We start from the raw sequence: 22,735 nt of genomic DNA on the forward strand, positions 1-22,735 counted from the left end.
AGTTGGTATTTCTCAGCATGCTCTGCAACAGCAGCTGCATAATCTAATAAAGATAATCTAGCTGTGGAGATAATTGACTGTATGTATCAGTGAAATGGAGCAGATGTGAGGAGAAAATAATTAACTGGAGCAGAGCATGAGTTCCCATTGTCCGGGTGATTACTGGGCAAGGCAGCTGCCTGCACAGGCGGGCGTGCCAAGAGGGCTCTTCCAGCCATGGCTCACCCTGCCTGCTCCCCAGAAATCCAACAGCAGAGTGGCTTCTGCCACCCAAGAAGTTTGGAAAACCCCTCAGGATACACCCTGCCTGCCTGCTTGCTTGTCTGGGCTCTGCAATCCTTACAGGGTGCTGCTGTCTTGGGCTGCGTTTGCCAACGTGCTCTTGCATTGCCTGTTCTGTCCTGCAGAAGGCTTGAATCCTAAAACCATTGTGTAACTCTCTCCCCTCCACCATTTGTTTCGGATGTGAAGTTCTTTGGTGTAAGAAAGGTTGGTGGAGAGTAAGTAAAGCATTTTAGCAACACATTCAAGTTAAGCTTCAGAATGACATAGCCAGAAAAATTACCAACTATGGAATTAAAAGGAAGTTAGTATCTAGAAATACTCTGAATTAAAATCTGTCTTATTGAGAGTGGGCTAATAAAAGAGCATTAACTTATCACAGAACTAAGGATAAACTTGGATTCAGTACAATAAAATCAGAATATCAGAGCTTAATTTTGTAGTCATCCACTCAGCTGGCATGTAAAGGATACATACTTCCTTGTTATTTGTCAGTAGTTTTAAAATCACCATGTTACTATCTTTCTTACAGAATCTGTATTGCCCGAATAGGGCTTTTCTAGATACAGTAAATTAATTGTTATGCTTAATTGTATTATTGTTATGTTTAATTGTATTAAAAATTAGTCAGGTTAATGTACTTAAAACTGAATTGGTGTTAGTAAAGCACACAGTGAATTAGAATGTACTGGGAGTTAGAAAAAATTTTATTTGTAGAAAAACCTATATCCTAGGGATGTTTTAAAAAAACTAAAATCCAAACAATCATTTCTTCCTCTCCACTACCACTTTCCTGGCATGAAAATAGAGAACAAAAGTGTGATATGAAAGACAGCCTCACTCAGTTTGGCTTGCATGTGGGTACTATAAAAAGGTGATACAGCATTAATCTACTCCCATGAGTATAGAAGCTGTAGCAAGCACATGAATTGTATCTTATAATGTGAGTTAGCCCACATTAGCACACTAACACCTTACTTGCTAATATGTCTCCATGGGAGACCAGGTCTTAAAAAATAGTTTTTGCTGGGAAGACACCACATAGTTCCTGTAAGCAAACCAGAAAGCAAGTAGGGGGCTTGAAATGTGCACTTCAAGGTCTGCCATCCTATAGTTAATGGTCAAGGTGTTAGATATGGGAAGAGTGTGATCTTGCAAATTTTGTCTCCTGTATGCAGCTATTTTATCTGCAATAATAGGTACAGTTGTTTGCATGTCTTCATGAAATTATCTGAATGGCACAACTGCTCAGGCCCTGCTCAGGTAGTGTGGAACATACTGACAAGTCCATGACTGCTTTCCTGGTGTGCCACCACTCCGGTGACCTGTGCTGGGACTGGAGAGTAGCACTGAGTGAAGCTGGGACTGGCAAGGATGTGTGTGTGGTTAGAGCCAGGTGGGCACACCAGCTCAGCCTGAAGCACATTGCAAGTGTGATTTGCAGCTGGGTGTTTGTGGGGAGGGGTCACGCTGGTTTGTTGGTTTTGTTAAATTAGCTGTAGTGACCCCTCATTTATCCTTCTCTTCCTCTGTTGCCTGCCTTCTGCCCAAGCTCAAACCCAGTAAAGGCACAGAGTGGTTATCTGAGGGTGCTGCAGCTTCTTAGCTAGCTTTAGCTCCATACAGTGAAGTGCAAAGTATTCAAGGGAAGCAGAGATTTGCCTTTGGGTAGCAAAGGCAAATCAGCTTTTGATGGTTCTGCAGTGAAATTATTTGAGAGAAACTGTACAGAAGACTGAAAACAATACACAGCTATTTTGGCAGGAAGAACATCTTGCATCCAGCTTGGCTTTTGTACCCTGACCACATTTTACTGGGATTTATCAGCCAGTTGTACTCTGCTGATATGGGGATAATTTGAGATGAAACCCCTAGGCCTGTAGTTTATTTGACTTAAGGGAGATTGCAGGAAGGATGAATAGGCAGTGTCACCTTATCTGCAAGGCTGAGTCAGTGGATGAAAAAGGGGCAGGATGGGACTCAGCTTGGCAGTGGGAAGAAAGCAGTGACACCTGTGCCAGGTCAGCTTGTTCAGAAGGGCTTTGAACAGCAAGTGATAACATCTACATTTGTGTCAGCTCTTCCTGAGCCTGATAACAGACCAAGGTAAAAACCAGAGAAGCATGCCTAGATTTTATTTTTTAAAATGTGAACCAAAGAATATGAATATGTTCTTTGAGCATGTTCAAAGAGAGAGTAGTTAAACAGAGAGAGCAGTTAAATATTAAGTGTATACATTTTCAAGTCAGCTTCAAAAGGCAAAGATTGCTGTCATGAGGCTAAAACATCAGCAGCAGGAAGCCCACAAGAAAAGAAAAAAATCTGTAACATGTTGAGGTTGAAATACTTGCTGTTAGACCTTTGCGTATTCGTGGCAATGACAGGGAAATTAATTGTTGAGGATATTGACTTGTCAAAATGTGCCACGTCACAGTGGGAGTGAAAATTCCTTAAGGGGAAAACCTGTGGCATGTGTACACAGTTGTTGTTGAGACAGCTCAGACCATTAAATCTTAGCACTGCAAAGAGCAAGAGGTTTTAAGGCCTTATTTTGATAATAAGAGCTACATTTCTTTTCTTTTTTTTTTTCTTTTATACAGTACCCATGTATCACAAGTCAGTAGCAACGTTCCTGCTACAGGAGAGTAAGTGTCTTTTACAATTTTGTAGCTATCTTTCTTGGAGCTTTATAAAGTATTGCTTGTAATTCTTTGATTTCGCTTTAAGAGTTGTTCTTACATAAACAAAAAAGAGACAGTTTTTTCCAAAGCAATTAATCTACAATGATAATAAATCACTTCTTCCTGAAAGCTTCTCAGGCCCTTGGTTCTTTGCTCACTGTGATGTTTTGCTTAGGCAGAACTTGCATATTTTGAGAAGTTTTTTTGCACTGTGTCATCTTCTTGCTCTTGTTTGCTCCCTGTTGCATCCCAGCAGAGGACGTGACCTGACCCTAGTCCTGTAACTGGGAGGAGCAGAGCTAAAATGAGTTGGCTCCTTTGCTGGAGCTGGGAATTCCCAATGGCTGATGGGTTTGCAGAACTGATCTTTGTCAATAGTGAAATACAGACGTACTTGATTAGTTCAACCATCTGGGCTTTTGCAGTTGCTAAGGTCTTCTGGCTTTTCCAGGAACTGCAGTCTCAGCAGGCTTTCAAGTATAGCAACTTAGCACAGCTTTTGTAAAGGAGAAATGAGCCCGAGCACAGATTCCCATACTATAGCTACTCAGTTGAAAATTAACCAGCAAATCCTGAAATAATATTTTAATTATGAAAAAAAACAGTAGAAGCCATACATGGACTGTGGACATGCATGCTTGAAAAACCCATTCTTCAGCAGCTGCTTAAAGCATTGCAAGAAACAGAAATGGGATGGGGATGTGTACAAAAATGTGTTTCTATATGACTTCTTTGGGAAAAAAGTATTTTTCCCATAAAAGCTTCCTCTATTGAAGAAGGGGAGGGAATAATACAAGAGAATGGCAGTACCAAAATGAAAATTTGTTTGTGTTGAAAGTTCAAGCAGTCCCACACCTTTAACTGATGCAACTGCAGGGCCTCTCTTGTGGTGGCTTGTGTGGAAGCTGTCTTAGTGCCATTGAGTGTGAGGGTGGTCTCACACCAGTGTCAGGGTGGCTGTGGATGCACAAGAATGTGGCCCAAGAATGTGTAAAAATGGCATGAGCTCAGAACAAAACCCATGCTTGGTCACAATGTATGTGAGGAGTTCATATTGAGCTACTGCATATTGTCATCCCTCTGTGAGACAGCAGTGACTCATCCTCTTGCAGGTGATCCATTGCCTTACTGAGCTTGTTTTGCACAACAGACCTGACCCCTGTCAGCATGGCTGGGTATCAAATGCAGTTTTGTCACAGGCTTTTAAGTGGAGTATGAAAGTTAGGCACCAGTGTCTGTAGTTGCAGTAAGTAAAATTAGTTGTTTTACTGACATTTCAGACATCCCTAGAAATAAAAAGAGCAATATTAATTGGGAAGGCTCAGCTATTCTGAGGGACTTGAACCAACGGGTATCTGAAGATTTTAGCGTTGCTCTTTGCATATGTCGTAGCACTGGAACATCTTGTGCTGCCATCCTAAGAAAACATAACCCACGGATACCCTTGTTTTATTTATTGTTGCAGAGAGGGAGCTCCACAAAATCTTTGAGCTCAATTGACCTTATTTTTCGGCTTGACAGGTATTTAGAGAAGACAATCCGCTCAGCCGTGGAGCAGCATCTCTTTGATGTTCATGGCTCAGGCGGCCAGAGTTCAGAGGACTCTGAATCCGGGACGTCTTCAGCCTCTTCTAATGTGTCTGCCAGGCAGAGGAGGCGACACCACAAAGAGCAGGAGGAAGCCCGGAGAAACAGAGACATGTATGAGCCTGATTTCTTTGTTTTGGAAAGTATATTTAAGTCTGCCCCAGTCATTTCTTCTTATCAAGGCAATGCTGCGTTCTGTTATGAAAGGCACTGACCTTTGCCCTGGCTGCAGTGCCCGTGCAGAGCTCCATTGCATCAGTCAGAGCTGGGAAATTGAGAGTTTACTAGATCATGGATGGGGCAAAGCATGATAAGAGTCTACAGGGGTTACACAGTCAAGTTTTTAATTACAGTATTTGGAATTGGTGACTTACCGTATTTGTTGCATTAGTGGAAATTCCCGAGCAGTTGGCTCTGCTGCCTTTAACTTTCTTTAGATAAAAACATTGGGCTCAGCTGCTTTTCTGAATTCAGAATGTCTTCAAAAATGAGATGAAGTTCCACTTTTTTTGTGTGGAGGCACAGCTTGTGTTTGGGTTTAGTGAGGAGACTTGGGAGTTTGTCTGAAATTAGAAAAATCTTCCTTTTAATTAATCAGAATCTAAGATTTATTTTTTTATCCACATTATTGTGCAAACATGACTTAGTAGTGAATTTCCTTAAATGTCTGTCAAAGAGTGAAGATAATACCTGTTTTTCCATTCATACTCCTCTAGTTGTGTCATATATTGTGTGGTACAAATGTTTTACCACCACAGCTTTAACCACCTTGTTACACAAGGCACAGCTGTATTTGAGAAACTGTAGCACAAACAAGGCCAGGTTCAACTGTTTGTTTGTAACACAGCACTAGTTCTTGTAAAGAATGTGTATGCCACACTGCAGTGTTGGATTGCTAGGATTTGAAGTTGATTCCAAAATAAATATCTAGTCTCCTGCTGTTGTTTCCTGGGTGCTGAATTCCCCAAATTCTATTGGATCTGTACCTTTTTATATGAAGCTACTTTTATACAGGTGCATAGCCATCAATACCTCATGTTAATATTGCATCCGTGGTATTTCCCAAAATGTGTCAGTGCTGCCATTGTACAAAAAAACCTGTAGTTACAAAAGAAAAAAAAAAAAAAGGCACCATTTTCACAATTAATCAAAATACACTGTAAAGGTGGCCTGGGAAGTTGGCTCTTGCAAGTCACCAAAGTATCTGGCAGCAGCTCTAAAGTAGTTTTTCTTGTTAAGTAGCCCTGCTGACAGGCTTCTCAGGTAAGTAGGTCAGGGACTGGCTAGCGTACGTGTTCGGAAGCATATAGTACTGCAGGGCTTTTCTTCAGCACGGAGTTACAGAGCTGCCTCTAGATATGATTGACACAGTTATTCTGCCTTGGTCCAGAAAGCTGGAGCCCAGGATTTAAAGCACATTGGAAGATTTGAATGCTGGCTGTGGTCCAAATTGTTTTCCCTGGTTCCCGTAGGTCAGATTTCTGGGATTTCTCTGGGTAAATTATCAAAATTGAGAATTCCTTCCAAAATGTCTTTCTGTTGTTTTGTTGATTGTTAGTGACTTCATCTCCTTGCCTTGTAATGGATCACAAGAGGATTTGTAATGTCATGAAATGGGACTACAGGCAGGAAGAGTGTTTATCACAAAATCACATAGGTGAACTCCCAGGCTTTGAAGATTACATGATCTACAGGCTCTGAATGTGTTATTGATCTGCTGAAGGGTTTGTAAAAACTTCCACAAAGGCAAATATCTTATCTTAGAAGTTTAGTCAGAGATTTATCATACCTCTTTGTATCTCTTTTCCACCAACAAAACCTAGAGATTTGTCATCTAGACAGTCACTGGAACCTTCTGGTTTTGTTTTTGTTCTGAATACTTGCCATGCTGGCACTGTCCAGATACTGCAGTGACTGGTTTCTTATCACACCAGTCAAGTCTAGATGAGTTCTCCTGCTGTTCATGAAAGCAGGCTTTGGAGTTGCACAGCACTAAGACAGCCACACAGAGTTAGCAAATGTTCCCGTTTCAGTGTCAAGTGTAAGCAAGCTGCCTTTAGCCTCTGGCAGGATAATGAGATGCCTTGTGTTTCTCCTGTTCCATGGTGTAGTGATGTGTGTGTGCATCTTCACTGCTGGGCAAAGGAGAGGGAGAACTACTTAAGAGGTGGTAAATGGAAAGCTGCCTGCTGAAGGATGCAACAGGGCTAGATAAGCCGTATGCCAGGCTTCTGGTAAACATGCACAAACCCTGCAAGCCCAGAGTCCCAGCGAGTGCGTCATGTGGTGACTTAGGGCTGGCTGTCCCATCCTCTTCCCAAGGCAGCAAAACTGTCCTCTGTCCTAGCAGTTGTGTTACCATTGCAGAGTTACATTCCCTTCTATGCTTTGTGTAATTCCCAAATAGAAATCAAGCATTTGGCTAACGCACCACGCAGTCCTGCTCTTGCATTTGAAAGTGATGAGTAAGAGGGCCGATTATGCGGTGTCATGCACCAAAGGAGATCCCTGGACCACAGCTGTGAATCACTTTTCTAATTAAAAGCTAGTGTCTCAAAGGAAAATATGGTTCATACTCTCTACAAAAATTGCACAGGCAGCCAGGGGCTAGTCCAGCTTCCATGTGAAGGCTTCTGTGTGTTGGGTTTAGTGGCAAGCGAATCAAATCCCAAACATGGATCCCCACAGCTTGCTCACCTGAGGTGTATACAATTGGCTTTTGCTCCTCAGTGGATTTAGCATTGCAGATTGTGTGGTTTTGGCTGCATTGGGAAGAACCAGAGATAGTGGTTTCATAGGGAATAGATGGTGTTGCTGGAACTGCTGTTGCAGTCAGTATGATGTAGTTCTCTGTTGCTACCATAAATGTAGTCAGAGTGTTTTAAACAACCTCTTGCTGTAATGTCCCTTTTCTTTTTAGGGAAGTTGTCAACAAGGAGAACATTCCCTCTGGATTCAGCAGTCTTGAAGACTGTATTCTAGCTGCTCAAGATGTAGAAAAATTACAAGACACCAGCTCTGGATACCTTAGTGAAAGGAATAAATCAAAACGGCAGAAATCCAGCACCAAGCTCTCGGAGCTTAATGACAACCAGGACAATCCTGTGGTAAGCCAGCACACTGCAATATTTGGTTACTAGGATGGGAAAAGCTCTTTTTTTTATTTCAGTGCATATCTGTTTCCCTTAGGTAGCCATTTTTGCCTGCAGTAGAGGCCTCAGTGCCTATTTTGGGCTGTGGGAAACACTGGATACGACACTTGTAATCCTTGTCATGAGGCAACTGAGCTGTGATACTCCAAGTGTAGTCATTTTCTCTTTCTACCCCTTTTTGCTTTTTTTCTTTTGAATTTGGTGAAGCATTTTGGGAAGTGTAAAAGGATAGAGGTCTTTTTCCCAGTCTTGCAAAAGCCTTGCAAGGAATTTGGAACCTTAGATGTAGGTTCTCATGTTCACGTCACGTTTATTTTCATACTCCTGCTAAGCTCTGAAACTAGATTTCAAGTGACTTCTTGATAATAAGATGGCAAAGGTATTTTATGCCATTTCCCTTAAACCTGTGTTTTACTGTTGTGCTAGCAATTTGGAAAGCACTTAGAAGTGTGTTGGTCCAAAAGGTGATCCCTCTATCCACCTTTTACTGAAGACACCAATGACTTTGTTATAACATTGTAAAAATCTGGAATACTGTAGAAGTTTTCCAGCATATTCTTGTGTGACCTTCACAGTAGAGGACAGTTTGCCTACTTCTACAAGCTGTAGAATAAAACTGGTTCACCTTCCTTCCCTCTGAGCCAGAGCAAACACTGACTGGAGTGTCAGCAGTGAGAAACCACACTATATACAGCACAGGGTCTGCGTGCAGTGGCAGAAGTGCTGTGCCTGCACCAAGCATGCATTGCATGGTTGACAGGAACAGCAAGAGCTGTGTGAAAACACTGTCCTGACCTACAGAGCATTTCCTTCAGTGATGCTTGATTAAGTTTTGGAGCCTGCTGAAAGCAAGTTCTTTATGTGACCTGTGTTTGGACTCGTTTAGATCACAAAATTGCAATGATCTCATGTTCTTACCCTGTGCAGAGATTCTAGAGAGAGATGGATTTGCTTTTCATTATGATCAAAAGAAGGCAAGATGCCAAAAATTGTACACCGTGCTCAGTTTAGTAGCTTAAATTTAGTGCTCAGTATCCACAATCTTCTCATGTGATACTTCATGAAAGCAGAGTGAGACTGACACATTCACACTTCTGTCTTTGCTTGTAGCAGTGCACTCTAAGATAGGCAGAGGTCTAGTGCTTATGATCTTTTCATCACCTTTTCTCTGTGCCTGTGGAGTGTAAAGCAGTTTCAATGTAAATGAGAGTTTTTATCAGAATTTAAGAAAGGAAGTACTGATGGAAGTGTCCACTTTTGCTGCAGACTGAAAAGCATTCATGAAGTCTTCAACTGTGCCCAGAAGAAATATCCTCTAACTTAGCTGTGTCCACTGGACTTTACCCTGCCCCTCATTTTTTGATCTCTTGAAGGGCAAAGGCTGAAAGGAATGTAATATGAACTAATCTTGTATTAAAAGCAGATTGGCCAAGATGACCAGCAGTGTTGTTCTTGCTTGCTCTGCTATAGCAAATGTCAGAGTGGGATGATCAACTGCAAGTATCATTATGAAACATCTTGCAGAGAGCATGGTGCTATTGTTTTGGAAGAGCAGAAGCTGCTTTTTAAATTTTAATGAGTATGTTTATTACATACTTGCATTTCAGAGACTGCCAGAAGGGTGTGTGATGGTTTAGCTTTCTTTTGGCTACACCTTTACGCATCGAATAATAACCCCAATTAGACTGCCTACTTGGAGTATAACATAACATGCACCTTAGCATTTATTAATAGGCCTTTGTCATGTAAAAAAGTTCATGATGTTGTCTCTCCTTAAGCACCCTTTTCTGAGTATTCCTTTTTTTCAAAGCCTGAAAGAGTTATGTAGGATACTGTGGGGAAGCTTTCCTCTTAGCTGTCTGATTGCATCTGGCTCAAAAGCACGAGTCAGCGGTGGAGAAAATGTCAGTTCCACTTAGACTCCCAAACAAACCAACCACAAAGCATTAAAGGTTGTAACTGCATTTTAGGGACATGGTAGCCAGGTATCAGTAGGACTCGAAGAATCAAATTAGGCAAGTTGGAATGACTGACCTATGTCACCATATGGGGCTGGAAGTGTAGCAGGTGAGAGAGGGCTGTGACTGCCCCAAGAAGTAGTAGTTTCCAGGGCAGGAACCCCCTTCCTCCTATTTAAGAGAGACTTGCCCAAAACCCAGGGTAGAAAGCCTCCTGGACATGTGCTTGAAGTGGCCACATGGCTTGTCCTCACAGTACTCAACAGTGTTAATGTTCTTAATGGTAGCTAAGACAAATCTCAAAACAAGAGGTCATAACCAGTTGGATTGCTTGCCCTGCATTCATATTAGCCCAGCTGTGCTGTCTCTTTTCATTCTTATGCCTGTTTAACAAGAAACTAAGGAAGGGTTTGGCTGAGAAGTGGAGGATTTTCTAACATGAACATAAGGAGTTCCGCTGAGAGGTTACGGTGGATTTTGCTACCTGCTCTTACAGGAGCTGCACAGACCAAAAAATTGCTCCCAAGCCTAGGCTGTCTGTCAGTCTGTAAAATGGGAGCTGGCAAGGTACCATGAAGCTTTATTCTGTTCTGACAGTTGAGGTTGTCTGATGAGAGACAAAGCAGTGAGCAGTTGGGTTTTCTTGCAGTTTATGGGCAATAAAGTGTGGGGTTCGTTTAGTTCTGTGGGCAGTAGTGTGAATGTTACCTTTTTCCTAGAAATCCTGTTGGATCTTTCTGTATTTGATCTGTTGAATGGCCTGCAGATTGAATCTGTTTCTCATATATATCTTACTGCTTTAATATTTACTGTATTGCAGAGTATGGAAAGCTTTAGCTCATCCAAGCCTATAGACAGAACAGGACCTGATGACATGGAAATTTTATCTGATGAAAGGTGATTTTAATTTTATTTTATGTGTATATATATATATGGTTTCCTTTCCCTGTGGTTGTAGTACAGCCTGAGAGATCTCCCCCCCAGGCTGTGGAGGTGACATGTGTGCCACAGAGCAGATTACCCAACCTGTTGACTTCCAAGCAGAGCTTCATGGAGGCCTTGTGCGTGTTGCGTGGGCTTTGCCCTGCAGCAAATGCCACCAAGGCTCTTTTCCCAGCCTGATAGGAATGTCACTGAAGGTGCTGATGGTGCAGACTTGAAAAGAAATCAGCTGTGGAGCCCCTGAACCAGCATGCTCCACACAGGAATGCAGGGCCTGTCTCACCTGGCCTCTGGGTTGGGAATCCATCCCTTTCCCTTGTGCTTCACTCTACTGTGAGAGCTGTATAGCCTCACTCTGCTCACCTGAGATGACAATTTCTCCCAGCAATTACATTTGTTGGGATAGGTGTATTGGTTTGAATTAAGGGCACTGGAATTAAATTACATAATTGTTCTCAAATAGCTCCTGAGAGGAAGCAAAAAATGCATAGTTTAGCAGCTTGAAGTGCTGCAGCCCAGAGAGTCCCTTCATTTACTGTGTGAATTAGTGAGTGTGCAGGAGTAGCAAGAACATAAAATCCTTTGTGTGCAGAAGTCCTCCTTGTTTTTGTTGCAAGACAAGTCTGGTTTTGTGTTTGTAATATGTTGGTTTATTTTTGTTTTTGTTTTTTTATAGCAAAGAGAGTGAAAACGATGAGGTTTTTTTCAGGCATTCTCAGGTTAGTATTTTTTGTTTGCTCTTTGTGTGTTTCAGTTTTGTGGTCTCTAAATGAGTGTTTTATTAAGCAGAAACAAGTAGTTATGCATATAGTTTTGTTTTTCACAAGAGAAATGGAGTTAGCGTGTACTTTTTCTGTCCCTTACCCCTGCTTTTTATTTACACAGTTTAGGGAGCCTCTCAACCATTGGGGAGTCTGATAGCTTCTGTTTCAGTCCCTTTGATCCCTCCTTTCCAAAAAGGGAAGGATCACTGAAGTCAGCACTGTGGTTTAAGTGACGTGAAGTTCCCTTATTAATTATGGCAGAGAGGACATCTGACTTCTTATCTGCCAAAGTAGTAAGATTAGCTTGTCTCTCTTGATTTCTCTAAAATCATTTGGCCTTTTATTTATCATTTCCTAATGCAGCCTGTTGCTCTTGAACATAGGTGTCTGTAATCCATTTGTCTTAGAGAACTGGATCACCTCCTGCTTCTTTCTAAGTTGATGGCTGGGATGGATGTCAGGAGAGGAGATGTGATGTTGATGGCAGCAGTTTTTCCCCCAGCTTTTCATTTCTCTTGCACACATACACACACACACACACACACACTTCGCACTGGCTTTATGGTGTTTTCAAAGATTGGGGTTGGGTTAGGTTAAACACCTTTGCAGTCACTGGTTTATTTGGGTTTGCATAAAAAACCTCCAGACAGCCAATGGGGAGAGTTGTCTGAGGCACCTCTCCCTTAATTGTGCATCCACTTTAAATGGGCACAGTAAAGCAGCTGTAGCCACTGTCTGATTTCTCTCGCTGTCTGGAGTTGACTGAAGGCTGGTAATATTTTTAAATTAGATTCCTCTTGTGTTTCTTTTAGAAATAAAAGCCACTATGCATGTATTGCCTTTGAAAGGTTTAATTTCTGGTCAGAATTATTTCCACCTAGCAGGAAAGGTAAAATGTTGCTAACAGCTGAGCTCTGATCAGCTGTGTGGTAGCTGGTGAAGTTTGTGGGATCCTGAAATATGTAGCCCCTGCACAGGGTGTTCAGAGCTGCCTTTGATCACTGCTCTGACTGGGCTAACATGGATCTCCTGCTTTGCTCCCAGAGGGTCAGTAATCCCTTGCACTTGCTCGTGAGCTGTTGTATTTTCCAGAGCCTAGATTTTGCAACACCTTGTCCCTCACGTACCCACTTGGATGTGGAAAAGCTGCTGTTGCTGCCATGCCATGCAATACTCCTATAAAGCTTTTAAATTAGCCTGGTGGAGATACATTTAAATTTGAAATCATAACCTTAAAATAAACTACACCTTAGGAAAAGTTTTAAAGTGTAAAATTTTGACTGCAGGAGAGGATCTTAACCCAGAGATTGTGTATTATATAGGAATGACAAGGTCAAGAAAATGTTACATTCCAGCAGAGTTGTTTTACATTCCTTGCCCCTTCTAAGCCTTTTGCTTAGGGCAGCTTAAAGACATATGTTTCATAACAAATTCATTCAGGTTGAGGAAGGGACAAGGTTCTTCTTATTCTTTTCTCTTTCTCACCCTGCCTCCAGTCTAAAGCTGTTAGGAAAAGGATTTGGAATTCACTGTAGCTACCAGTTTTGCTGACTTGGGTCTCCATGAGACTGCAAAAATACCTTGAAAACACAAGCCTCAAATGAATTTTCAGTGGTTTTGTAACTTTCATAATCTGCTCTTGGAAGTAGCTAAGTTCAAGGAGGAAAAATACAGGTTTCGAGTACCCAGGTTTTGATAAGGGAAAAGTATTTAAGATTCATACCTACATGGCAACAAATGTAGAAGGGTGTTGGTGTGGCTCAGGTAGGAGGAACAGCAGAATGGCTGTGTTCTTGCATCAGGTTGTATCCCTAAAATGTGCTTAAGGATGCTTCCTGCTCGTGGCTGTAATGGAAGATCACATGTAGGAGAAGCAAGCCTTTTATGTAGAGTTGATTGGAATCCATATGTAATTGAACAGAATACAACTTCCTGATCAGAATTTAAGTCTTTCTGTTGCCATTTATTTCTTGCTGTTTGAGCTACTCTTTATGCTCAGTCTCCATTGGAGCAGAGAGAATGAATGCAGCTGACTTATCCCCAGGCTGCCTAGATCTGTAGTTACTGGTGCCTGGAAAGCATGGCTGCAGAAGCAGCTTCTAAAAAGCAGAATTCAGGTAGCTGCTTGGAAGACTTTTTGTGGTCATTTATGTAATATCTGCAGTGAACTGTGACTGCCAACTGTTACCAACATCAACAACTTGTTGCCCCTTTGATTTGTAGGAAATTGTGGTGCATCCATACCTAAAGCAAAGTAGTTCTCCCTTACTTGATTCTTTTCCTAAAGAGTGGCAGATGGTGGCGTCAGGAAATCAAAAAAGAAAATAAGTGATGGGAATACTGAATTATCTACCACTCTATGGGTTTGGAGCATTAATGCAAAGGAAGTTAAACATCTGCTTTCTTGAGTCTCCTGGGTTTGTACCACCATTGTTCTTCAGAACACCTAATGATTTATTCATTGTATTAGAGCCTACATCAGTGAGCAAGGAAAGGAGAGTAACTGGCTGCAGGCAGGGCACAGGCCTGTTTTTACACACCTTTTAAATATTTCCAGTCACTGAAATGACTTCAGGAGGAAGAAGACACTGATATGATCTTTCTAATATATGTGTAATGGAAATGTAATAGTTGCCTATCTGGAAAGTGCTCTTATATCTGCTACAGATATCTTTTAAGAGTCTTAATATGTCAGGAGATTGTACACTCTTCATAGAACGACATTTATCTCTAATTAATATCAGTAGTGGTATGGTATTCTCAGGTTGCTCCCTTTGAAATTGTTAAAATATAGGTATGTTCCTCTCCTTCACAATTTTTTGTTATTAAAAATAGCACCTGATTTGAAACTTGGTGCTTTATTTCTTTCCTTGCCTTAAAATATAACCTTTAAATACTCTGCTGACAATTTACAAGCAGTTTATCAACTGGTACATTTGGCCACTGACCAGTCTTTGTTTGTGAGTACACAGACTATTTAAATCCTGGCAGGAAATTTGTTAATGGACCTTAGAGAAATATTTAAGTCCTCCCAACCTGGAAGCAGCTTAAAAGATACTGAATGGTGAATTAGCATTTTTCCACGTACAGCTCTCACAATAAACACATTTGTAATCAGATTTAGCGTCAAGCTGCATGAGTTATTAGTGCTTGGCGAAGTATCATGTAGTGTTTCATTCTGTTATAATGTTTCAAAAAGGCCATTTATTGAAATGAACAGGAAATACACACCTTACACAAATACAATGCAGAACACTCTTTACAAATACCAGGGTATTCATCCGATTTTTAGAACAGTAGAACAGCCCAGGTTGAAAGGGACCTCAAAAGATCACCTGATCCAACCTTTTGTGGGAAAGGAAGCCTGGATGAGATTATTTAGCACCCTGTTCAATTGCAGGGATTGGTGGAACTGAATCCAGATAAAAACATTTATTCATATGATTTGTCTACTGGGCAACATTTTTCCCTCTTCATGGAAGTTACTTGTTTTTCTCTGCTCAAAAGGGAAAAGATACACCAAGCACATCATTAGCTTTCTGCAAATGAAAAAAAGTAAACATACCTTAGTGGCATGTCCTAAGGATATTGAAGCATTTGGCCGTGCTGCTGGATTCATAAGGAAAATAGGTCCAGAAATGCTGGGGTTTTTTTGGCCCGTTTTCTTCCCAGATCAGAATATACAGATTGTTTACTAGATTTACAGAGGGAAAGCCTGCATGCTGGCTGCCCACTAGACTATATTTTAGAGAATTATGCCTAAGCTGTTCTTAACAAATCCAAATAGTTTATGTAGTAACATAATCCTGTCTATTCATCTAGCTCTGTGTTTGTTGGTGGGTTTATACGTATCACACTACATGTTTATGTACATGCATTACACTTCCTTTTCCCTACTGCCCTCTGTGAGGCATTACAGCTAATTTATTTTGGAGTGCCAGAAGCGCTCTCATCAGGCGCTGTCACAGACACGCGCACTGTGTCTCTGGATTGTGGGAATGGCAGGGATTTCTGCATAAACACACACGACGTGTGGTATGTGCAGGGGGAACAGTGCTGAGACAAACAGCAATTGCTTCTAGGTAGTACTAGCTGATGAATCATGTACTTGACAGAATTCTGCCCTTTTTTTTCCTGATTTTTTATTCCTGTTACTGGATGCTTCTGTGAATTTTTTGGCATTTTTCCAGAGTCCACACTGCTTCCAGCTGAGATGCCAAGCCCTACTGCTGTTTGGATTTGCGCAACACCGCTTTAATACCCAGAGCTCCTCCATAAATAGTTCTGCTCTCCCCACGCCCAGCTAGAAAACAAGCACAGGAAATCGGGGAATGTGCAGCCAGCACAGCTTAGCTGGCACTAATTGATCTGAGCCAGCACAGCCTGCATGAGAGCATTCATGTACGTAACCTGCACTGCTGGCTGGCTGCGGCTGCTGCCTCGGGAGCTCTGGTGCCTGCTCTTTAGAAAGCACCATATTGCTGCAGCCTCACAACAGCAGCAGCAGCGTTTTTGTTGTTGCTCGAATGAGTTGCGCTCCTGTAGGAAGTGTACGCAGCCACCCCCTTCCCTCTCCCTTTCTCCCTGACTCCCTGCTTCCCTCCCTCCCACTTCATCCCACTCCACCACTGGAGGCTTTCTAGCTGCATGCAGTTGTCAGGGCAGACAGTCTCAGGACTTGCAGTAGCTTTCTAAAGAAGGAAAAATTCAAGGAAGGCAGATGAACGGATGTTTTTACTGGTGTGAGTGAGCAATTAGTACACAGGGGTCATCAAGCAAGGGATTTGGGTTTGGAGCTGGAAACATCAGGGTCTGTTTGGATCTTTTTAGCTAAAGGCATGAGCTTACTGCTGCTGTGACTTGCAGGGTTTTTTACCACCCTCTGCATCCTGAGACCTTTTTTTTTTTCCTTTCTCTCTCATTTCCTTGGGTGTATGGGAACATAGCTGACTTCAAGTATGAAGATTCAAGAACATCCAAGCATGCCTGAAAACAAGTTGCAAAGAAATCAAGATGCTGATGATCAGGAAAACAGCTTTGTATCCGAAGTGCCTCGGCTGGATTTAACATCACTGTGCGATGACAACAACTGGGAAGGTAGGATTGTGTGATGGCTGGTTGTGTGAGTGAAATGGGAGAGAGGGAAACCTGAGTGGGCTGGGTGTATCTTTATGTGACCATGTTCCCTTGCTTAAAACAATAGAAAAACAACTTTGTCCTGAATATAGAACTGAAAGTTTGGAGAAACTGGATGCAAATACTGAATGGTACTAACTCTAATTGTGACTTAGAAGTGGAAAATTAAATGTTTTATTTTTGAAGTTACTTTCATGTTCTGTTTAGTACTTTAAAGTCCCTGAGGATTTCAAGATACCTTGTTTCTTAGTGGCTGGTCAATGGTAATTAAGCTAGACTGCCCTACACTTCAAAGCAACTGGGTATTTCAGAGTCTAAAAAGAATTTTTCTTCAATCACTGTTTGAAAATAATGATTTACACCTAAAAAGTACAGCTGGTAAAAAATGCTATGTGTCTGTTACTTTATCTTACAAACAACATTTTTTTTTGTGTATGCTGTGAAGGCATTCTGATGACCAGCGTAAATGGCAGTGTTAAATTGATTGTATGTCATATAAATTGCTGTATTACTATTTCTTAGCTCTCCTCTGCAGAGTACACACTTGGTTGGCTATACACTTACTCGTTTAAGAGTGGGAATCTGGGCAAACTCTGTGGGTGCCATGACCTTAATTTCATTTGAAATTGAGATGAAATGAAGGTGTCCAATAGTTTTGGGATCAAACCCTTTTCTTGTTACGGAGTATGTGTATGTGTACAAGCCTGAGTTCTTCTGTTAGTTTATGCTTTAGGAGTGAAAGATAGGTTTTGACAGGGAAGAAGCAGGAAAACACAAGTGTGGTGTTTTAATTAAGCAAGAGAGGGAAAATATGCAACTAACTCATTGCCCTGAAATAACAATCTCTGAGGAGCACTGAGAAGGGAAGTTCTCTGCTCCTGCTGCCACAGTGTACGTGACCTAGTATGTTTTGCCTTTCCCTTAGCAGTTGAGTAGTTATGACACTTTAGGTGCAAGTGAAGAAAGCCCGCAGCCATGGCTGCCTTTGATTCAGCCGGGCAAGCAGTCACCGTGCACCGGAGGAGAATTTTTCCGTTTGGTTACTAGGTGGGGATTCCCTGGGTGGAATCACCACACGTGCAGCGCGGCTGATGAAAGCGCCACGGAAGGGCTCTCAGGCGGCCCTGGCTGCTGGATGTTTACTCAGGGGGCAATTAGCAGAGCCATGCAGGGTCTCACATCTGTGTTCTCAGAGGTGATGTGTGGCTTCAGCCCTCCTGTGAACCTTGGGGAATAATGAGTTTTTTTTTTTCCTTCCTACATTACTAATAGGAGTCATATGAACACATGAAGGGGAGAGCACAGCTCCTTTCTGTCTGCCAGAGGCTTTCCCATTGTATGAAACAAGTTGCTTCTTTGGTACAAATCCCTCTTAGTAGGCATGCTCCTATGTTTGGATTCTAGCTTTCTTTTGCCCTGCAAATATGATGCAGGATTATGATCACATGTGACTGTGCTTCTCTCTGATTGCTCCTTCCTGCCTTCTGTTCACATGTATTTCGCAGGAGGAGGAGGTGGGCAGTTGCAAAAGAATCAGCTGTCTGGGGTGAGAGAAACATCATCTTCTGAAATGCGTGCCTTCCAGAATCACCATTTTGTTGGTGTGGGTGAACAGCAGCAAAATGGTGCCTTCTGCGTCTCAGCAAGGACAGACTGAGTCTTTCCTAGCTGTGGATATGGAATCAAGCTTGCAGCAGCCAGGAAGAGGAATATCTTAACATCAACTCTCAGACTGCTTCTGTAGCTAACAGCAGAATCTGTTGTTGAGACTGGCTTTGCAGGGCAGGGTTGTACCCATCCACACCTCTAGCAACAAGGACATCCTCCCTTTCCCTACCAGCCAACCTGAGTCACTCAAACCTTCACACACCTCTGCAGGATCCATGCCACAGCTCTGGTTGCATCCCCAACAAGAAACAGAAAGGACTGTGCCTTCAAATGCCCTAACACTGAGCTGTTTATTGCTTTGCTCTAGCAAATGTGCTAGGTCCATCTCTTGGGAAATAATTACCCATTCTTTCAGGACATAGTTGAGCTAATGTTAGGGGTGATGGTTGTCTATATCATACATACAGACCATCTAGTGACCAGGGCAACTGCTGGGATGTGTGAGAACAGTTACAAGTTGAGGACTTGCCTTCATCTGAAGCTGTCACTGCCTCCAGTCAAATGTTAGGAAAGAGCCTTCAACAATGGGCACAAGACAACCTTGTCCATTGAGTAGATTTTATTTGTCATTCAGGCAGGCTCTCCATCATTTAAAGAGCAGAGCTGCCTTAAAAACCTTAATTCAGGGGCACAGAACTATGAGAACTGCTGCCAGGTGAGCTGGCAGGCCTTGTGCCCTTCATGTTGCACTAGAAGTAAGTTCTACCAGATTTTTTTTCCCCCATAACTTTCATCTCATAGTCAAATCTCTACACAAGGAGAGATTGGCTGTACTTCTCCAGGCTGTGTTCCCTTTACCTAAAGCTGAGCAGGGAGAGGACAGAGACATTTTCTCCCTGCTCCCTGCAATGCAGCCTCACACTTTGCCATGTGCCCACCTTCTGCATCCCACTCACCTGCTAAGTATAGAGGCTTGTGTAGGAATCATCAGGCTATTGACGCAGCACTCAGGGCGTGAGCAGTGCCCCAGCCAAATTCAAGCGCTGAACTCCTTGCCTCAGTGCATTTCCCATGGTCCAGGGGTATTTTCCTGGTGTGCATTTGGCAGGTGTGGATCAGGGAGTTTTATTGCCCTGGATGTGGACCGAGCTGTCCCTGTGAGCTGGGGTGTCACGTCTGACTGCTGAGTTTGCCTGCTAAGCTGGTCGGTGGCTGCCAGCTGAGATGGCTTTGGGAGCAGGCGTGCTCAGAGCTGCTTCCACAGCTAAGGTTTCTAATTGTTGTGGATTACGTTTGAATCGGGTGCAGTGACTGAGGAGAACAGAGTGTTCTCTCACAGGCCAGCACTATTGTGCAGATTTCTCACCAAATGTTTCTAATTCAAGCCCAGAACTTGCTATCCTGTCCTCAAGGAAAATCTGGAAGTCTGTTGCTCTCCATAGCAGCGGCTGGCCCTGTCAGCAGGCAGCTCAGTAAATCAATATGATGTGTGATTGCTGCTGATGTCACCCGATTACTGACACTTTAAAAAAGTTCTGTAGCTGAGATTTCAAGCAGAGTTTGCAGTAACAAGCTCTTATGAAACAATCAGCTGGCATTTTTCTTCAAGCTTAAAAAAATAAAAGCAGAAGTTAAAAACACAATTTGAGTTCAAGTATTGCAGCACTTGAGAACCAGAGGGTGAAGCTGATCTACAAATAGTTTTGACACTGACTTAATTGATGCTTTCCCATGGAAAAAATCCAAAGTAATGCAGAAAAAAATCCATATAGTATAGCAGAGGGAAAGCTGAACTTAGTTTTCTCTTTTTCAATCCTGTGGACTTAGGTTGATCAGTTTGTTTGTGGGTAACGCTCTTTAGCATAAGAAATCAAAAGAGGGTGAGGCACATTCTATTTTTATTACTAAGTATCCAAAAAATGGCATTGTTTACTGAATAGCATCAAAATATTAAAATTGTATTTTTGATTGTTATATCATGCTATAAACAAAAGACAAAGTTTGCTTGCTAGCTGAGAGATGTGTCATCTCAGTAAGTGAAGAGGTGTGGTAGTGCTGTATTTGGGCTATTCTTTTGATCTATGTAGGAAGAATGCCTGCTGATGTATTCAAACAAGGATATTTTCATAGTTATTTATAAGATGAAAATAGGTTGTTACTGAGCTAGTGAGTGCTTTGGATGGGGTTTAAATTACTTTATTCATTTCATTATGAGAGGTCTTTCTGGAGTCTTTCAAGTGACATTTGATACTAGCACCTCAGGTGTTGTAATGAGTTTAGAGTTTTTAATCCCTCTGGATTTACTTCAGTTTACAGTAGCTAAGGTTTGGCCTCGTTTGTTTGACAGATGGGTGTGTGTAAAAGCAGTGTTAGCAGCATATACGAGCTGTGTGGCTGCAGAGAGGGAAACAGGAGATGCCTGTGGCATTTTGCTGGCTGCACCTCACGTGGTATTTGTGTGTAGACACCCCTCTGTTGGCCCTGCAGCCCCAGTAACCCTGTGGCAAATACACAATGTAGTGATAAAAAGAAGACAGGTTTTGTCAGCAAGATGGCTTGGAGCTCACCAGTAATACACCAGTTTGATACAATAAATCTTTCTGCTCGTGTGAAGCACGTAATGGTTCGTGTTTATTAAAATCTCCAGCCCTCTATGCAGCAGGCTGGCAGAGAGGTTGTACTGCCACAGGCGATGCTCTGTGTGCCTGTGAAGCTCTGCAGAGCCACACCTCGCAGATAGATGGCTGACAGCTCTGTGGAAAGATGAGCTGGTTGTGGGATTTTGAGAGGGAGAGCAGCACTTCTGAAGGACTGGAGCCTCACTACCAGAGCACAGTTCACTGCTTCTGCGCCAGCTTAGAAAAGGCATGCCTGAAAGAAATGCCTAGAGAGTCTGACCAAAGCATTAAAAATTTTTTCACCCTTTCTCTGCACTGGTACAGCCATGGTGGCTAAATATTCCCTCCCCGCCTTCTCCCCCCCGCCATGAAAAATTGTCATTCTGCAAAATGGAGTGGGAAATAGTACATAAAAAGAATGTGGAGATGAGTAGAAAACTGAGATTTTTCCCTGAGCAGGAGAGATCTGTTCAGGACAGAAGAGGAGTAAGTGTACCTGCTCTGTCAAGTCAGTGGCAAAGAAAAGGTGAAATGATTACAATCTCTATTGAGATTTTGTTCTTCAGTTAGCAGGAAGGGGAAAGGCTGACAGCATTAATTATGATAGTGGATGCTTTAAAACTGGACTTCACAGCAGATACTTCAAAACCATTCAGTCCAGGAGTTCAGCAATCTTGAGAAAAAGCTCAATGCTTTGATAGCTATCTTGGCTAAATGAATAACAAAAGATATTATGCATCCTCTTAAAGAGGATTTAATTAATTGTGCGCTGTCAAAAAAAGCAGCAGCTTACCCTTAGTGTGTTCCTGTGTGTTTGTGTGATCCAGCAATTCCTGTGGTTCCAGCTGAAGGGCCTGGCACTTGGTCAGCAGGAGAGAGAAGGCAGTTGGACTGCAGCTCTGGTCCACTTAGTGATCTGATGTAGATAAAATTTGTAATTTGTACATATCTAAATATGTTCCTTGATGAATTGCTGTGTTGCGCTCAGGGGTCTGGCCATTTTGTGTCTAGTTGAGATTTTGTCTTCTAAATGTGTATATGGTCAACAAGGGAAACAAAATTACCCATAGAGTCAGGCCTTCCAGGAGCAAGGGTTAAAGAAAGCTGATTTTCTGTAGCAGCCATTTCTTCTCTCAAGTCTCAAATTTGATTTTCTTTTAGGACACTTTTTTCTTCTCCTTTTTAACACTTTCTTCTTTGGAATGGGAGTTTTCTGTTTTGGGCGGGTATTTTGAAATCAACAAAATATAAAGTAGACACACCTCAGTCTCAATTAGGTTACATAAAGTGCTTTGCTGTCATTTGGGGTTTGATCAGAGGCTCTTTGAGCCATTGCAATTCCCTGAATGTTGCATGCTATCTGGTTTGAAATCCACTTTGGACAAAGTCACGTACATCATGCATGATTAATAATGGCTTTGTTAGCTGGTGTGGTAGGAGCTTAATTTAGTTACTGCTAAATATGCCTGATTTTTTCTAAGTTTATTTCATCTATGTAAATCCCATGGTGGTGTTATTTAACAATTTCCCAGAGGAAATTCAGTTTGTGGGTGAGAGGTATTCAAACAATTAGAAGTGAGAGATGTCTAGAAGAATTTCATGCATCATTTAACTCTCATTCCTGCTGGTCAAATGTATCCTTTTTTTCTTCCTTTTTTATTATGCTTTATTTTGCTACAAAAGATCTTGTGAGACACTTCCTAAAATCATGAGGGATTCAGGATGCAGCATATTTCAGGTACTAGAAAATGCCAAGGCTGAAGAGAGCTTAGAAAAGCTCTTTTTTCAGAAATTACCCGAAGGAAGTTCAGGCTACATAAGCTTTCCAAACATGGCAAAACAGCCTACATACACTTGGGTCTTGCACACCCCATGGAAGTAGCCCCTGTGAGCCAGGCTTGTATGTGCTTCTCTTGCCACAACACCTTCCAGGGGCTCTTACGCAAGAAGCTTGTGCAAAAACCTCCTGTCTCCCCTTTCAGGGTAGCACATCAGTGTGCATGCAGA

General features: G+C 42.1%; 1 protein-coding gene across 9 annotated transcripts in view; it reads left to right on the top strand.

Moving 5' to 3' along the window:
• The window catches only part of FAM13A (family with sequence similarity 13 member A), a 121,036-nt gene that overhangs the window by 79,011 nt on the left and 19,290 nt on the right, over positions 1-22,735 (top strand). For 3 of the 9 annotated variants that reach the window (XM_041488234.1, XM_041488230.1, XM_041488239.1), the window contains 6 exons: positions 2,883-2,927; positions 4,485-4,664; positions 7,471-7,657; positions 10,481-10,557; positions 11,279-11,321; positions 16,313-16,463. In XM_041488234.1, the coding sequence (XP_041344168.1) occupies positions 2,883-2,927; positions 4,485-4,664; positions 7,471-7,657; positions 10,481-10,557; positions 11,279-11,321; positions 16,313-16,463 (683 nt within the window). Of the gene's footprint in view, positions 1-2,882; positions 2,928-4,484; positions 4,665-7,470; positions 7,658-10,480; positions 10,558-11,278; positions 11,322-16,312; positions 16,464-18,007; positions 18,049-22,735 lie in introns of all 9 variants that reach the window. The other 6 variants (XM_041488233.1, XM_041488238.1, XM_041488232.1 and 3 more) reach the window with 5 other exon arrangements.

The sequence above is a fragment of the Pyrgilauda ruficollis genome, unplaced genomic scaffold (genome assembly GCF_017590135.1).
Source record: "Pyrgilauda ruficollis isolate IOZ18807 unplaced genomic scaffold, ASM1759013v1 scaffold89, whole genome shotgun sequence".
NCBI lineage: Eukaryota > Metazoa > Chordata > Aves > Passeriformes > Passeridae > Pyrgilauda > Pyrgilauda ruficollis.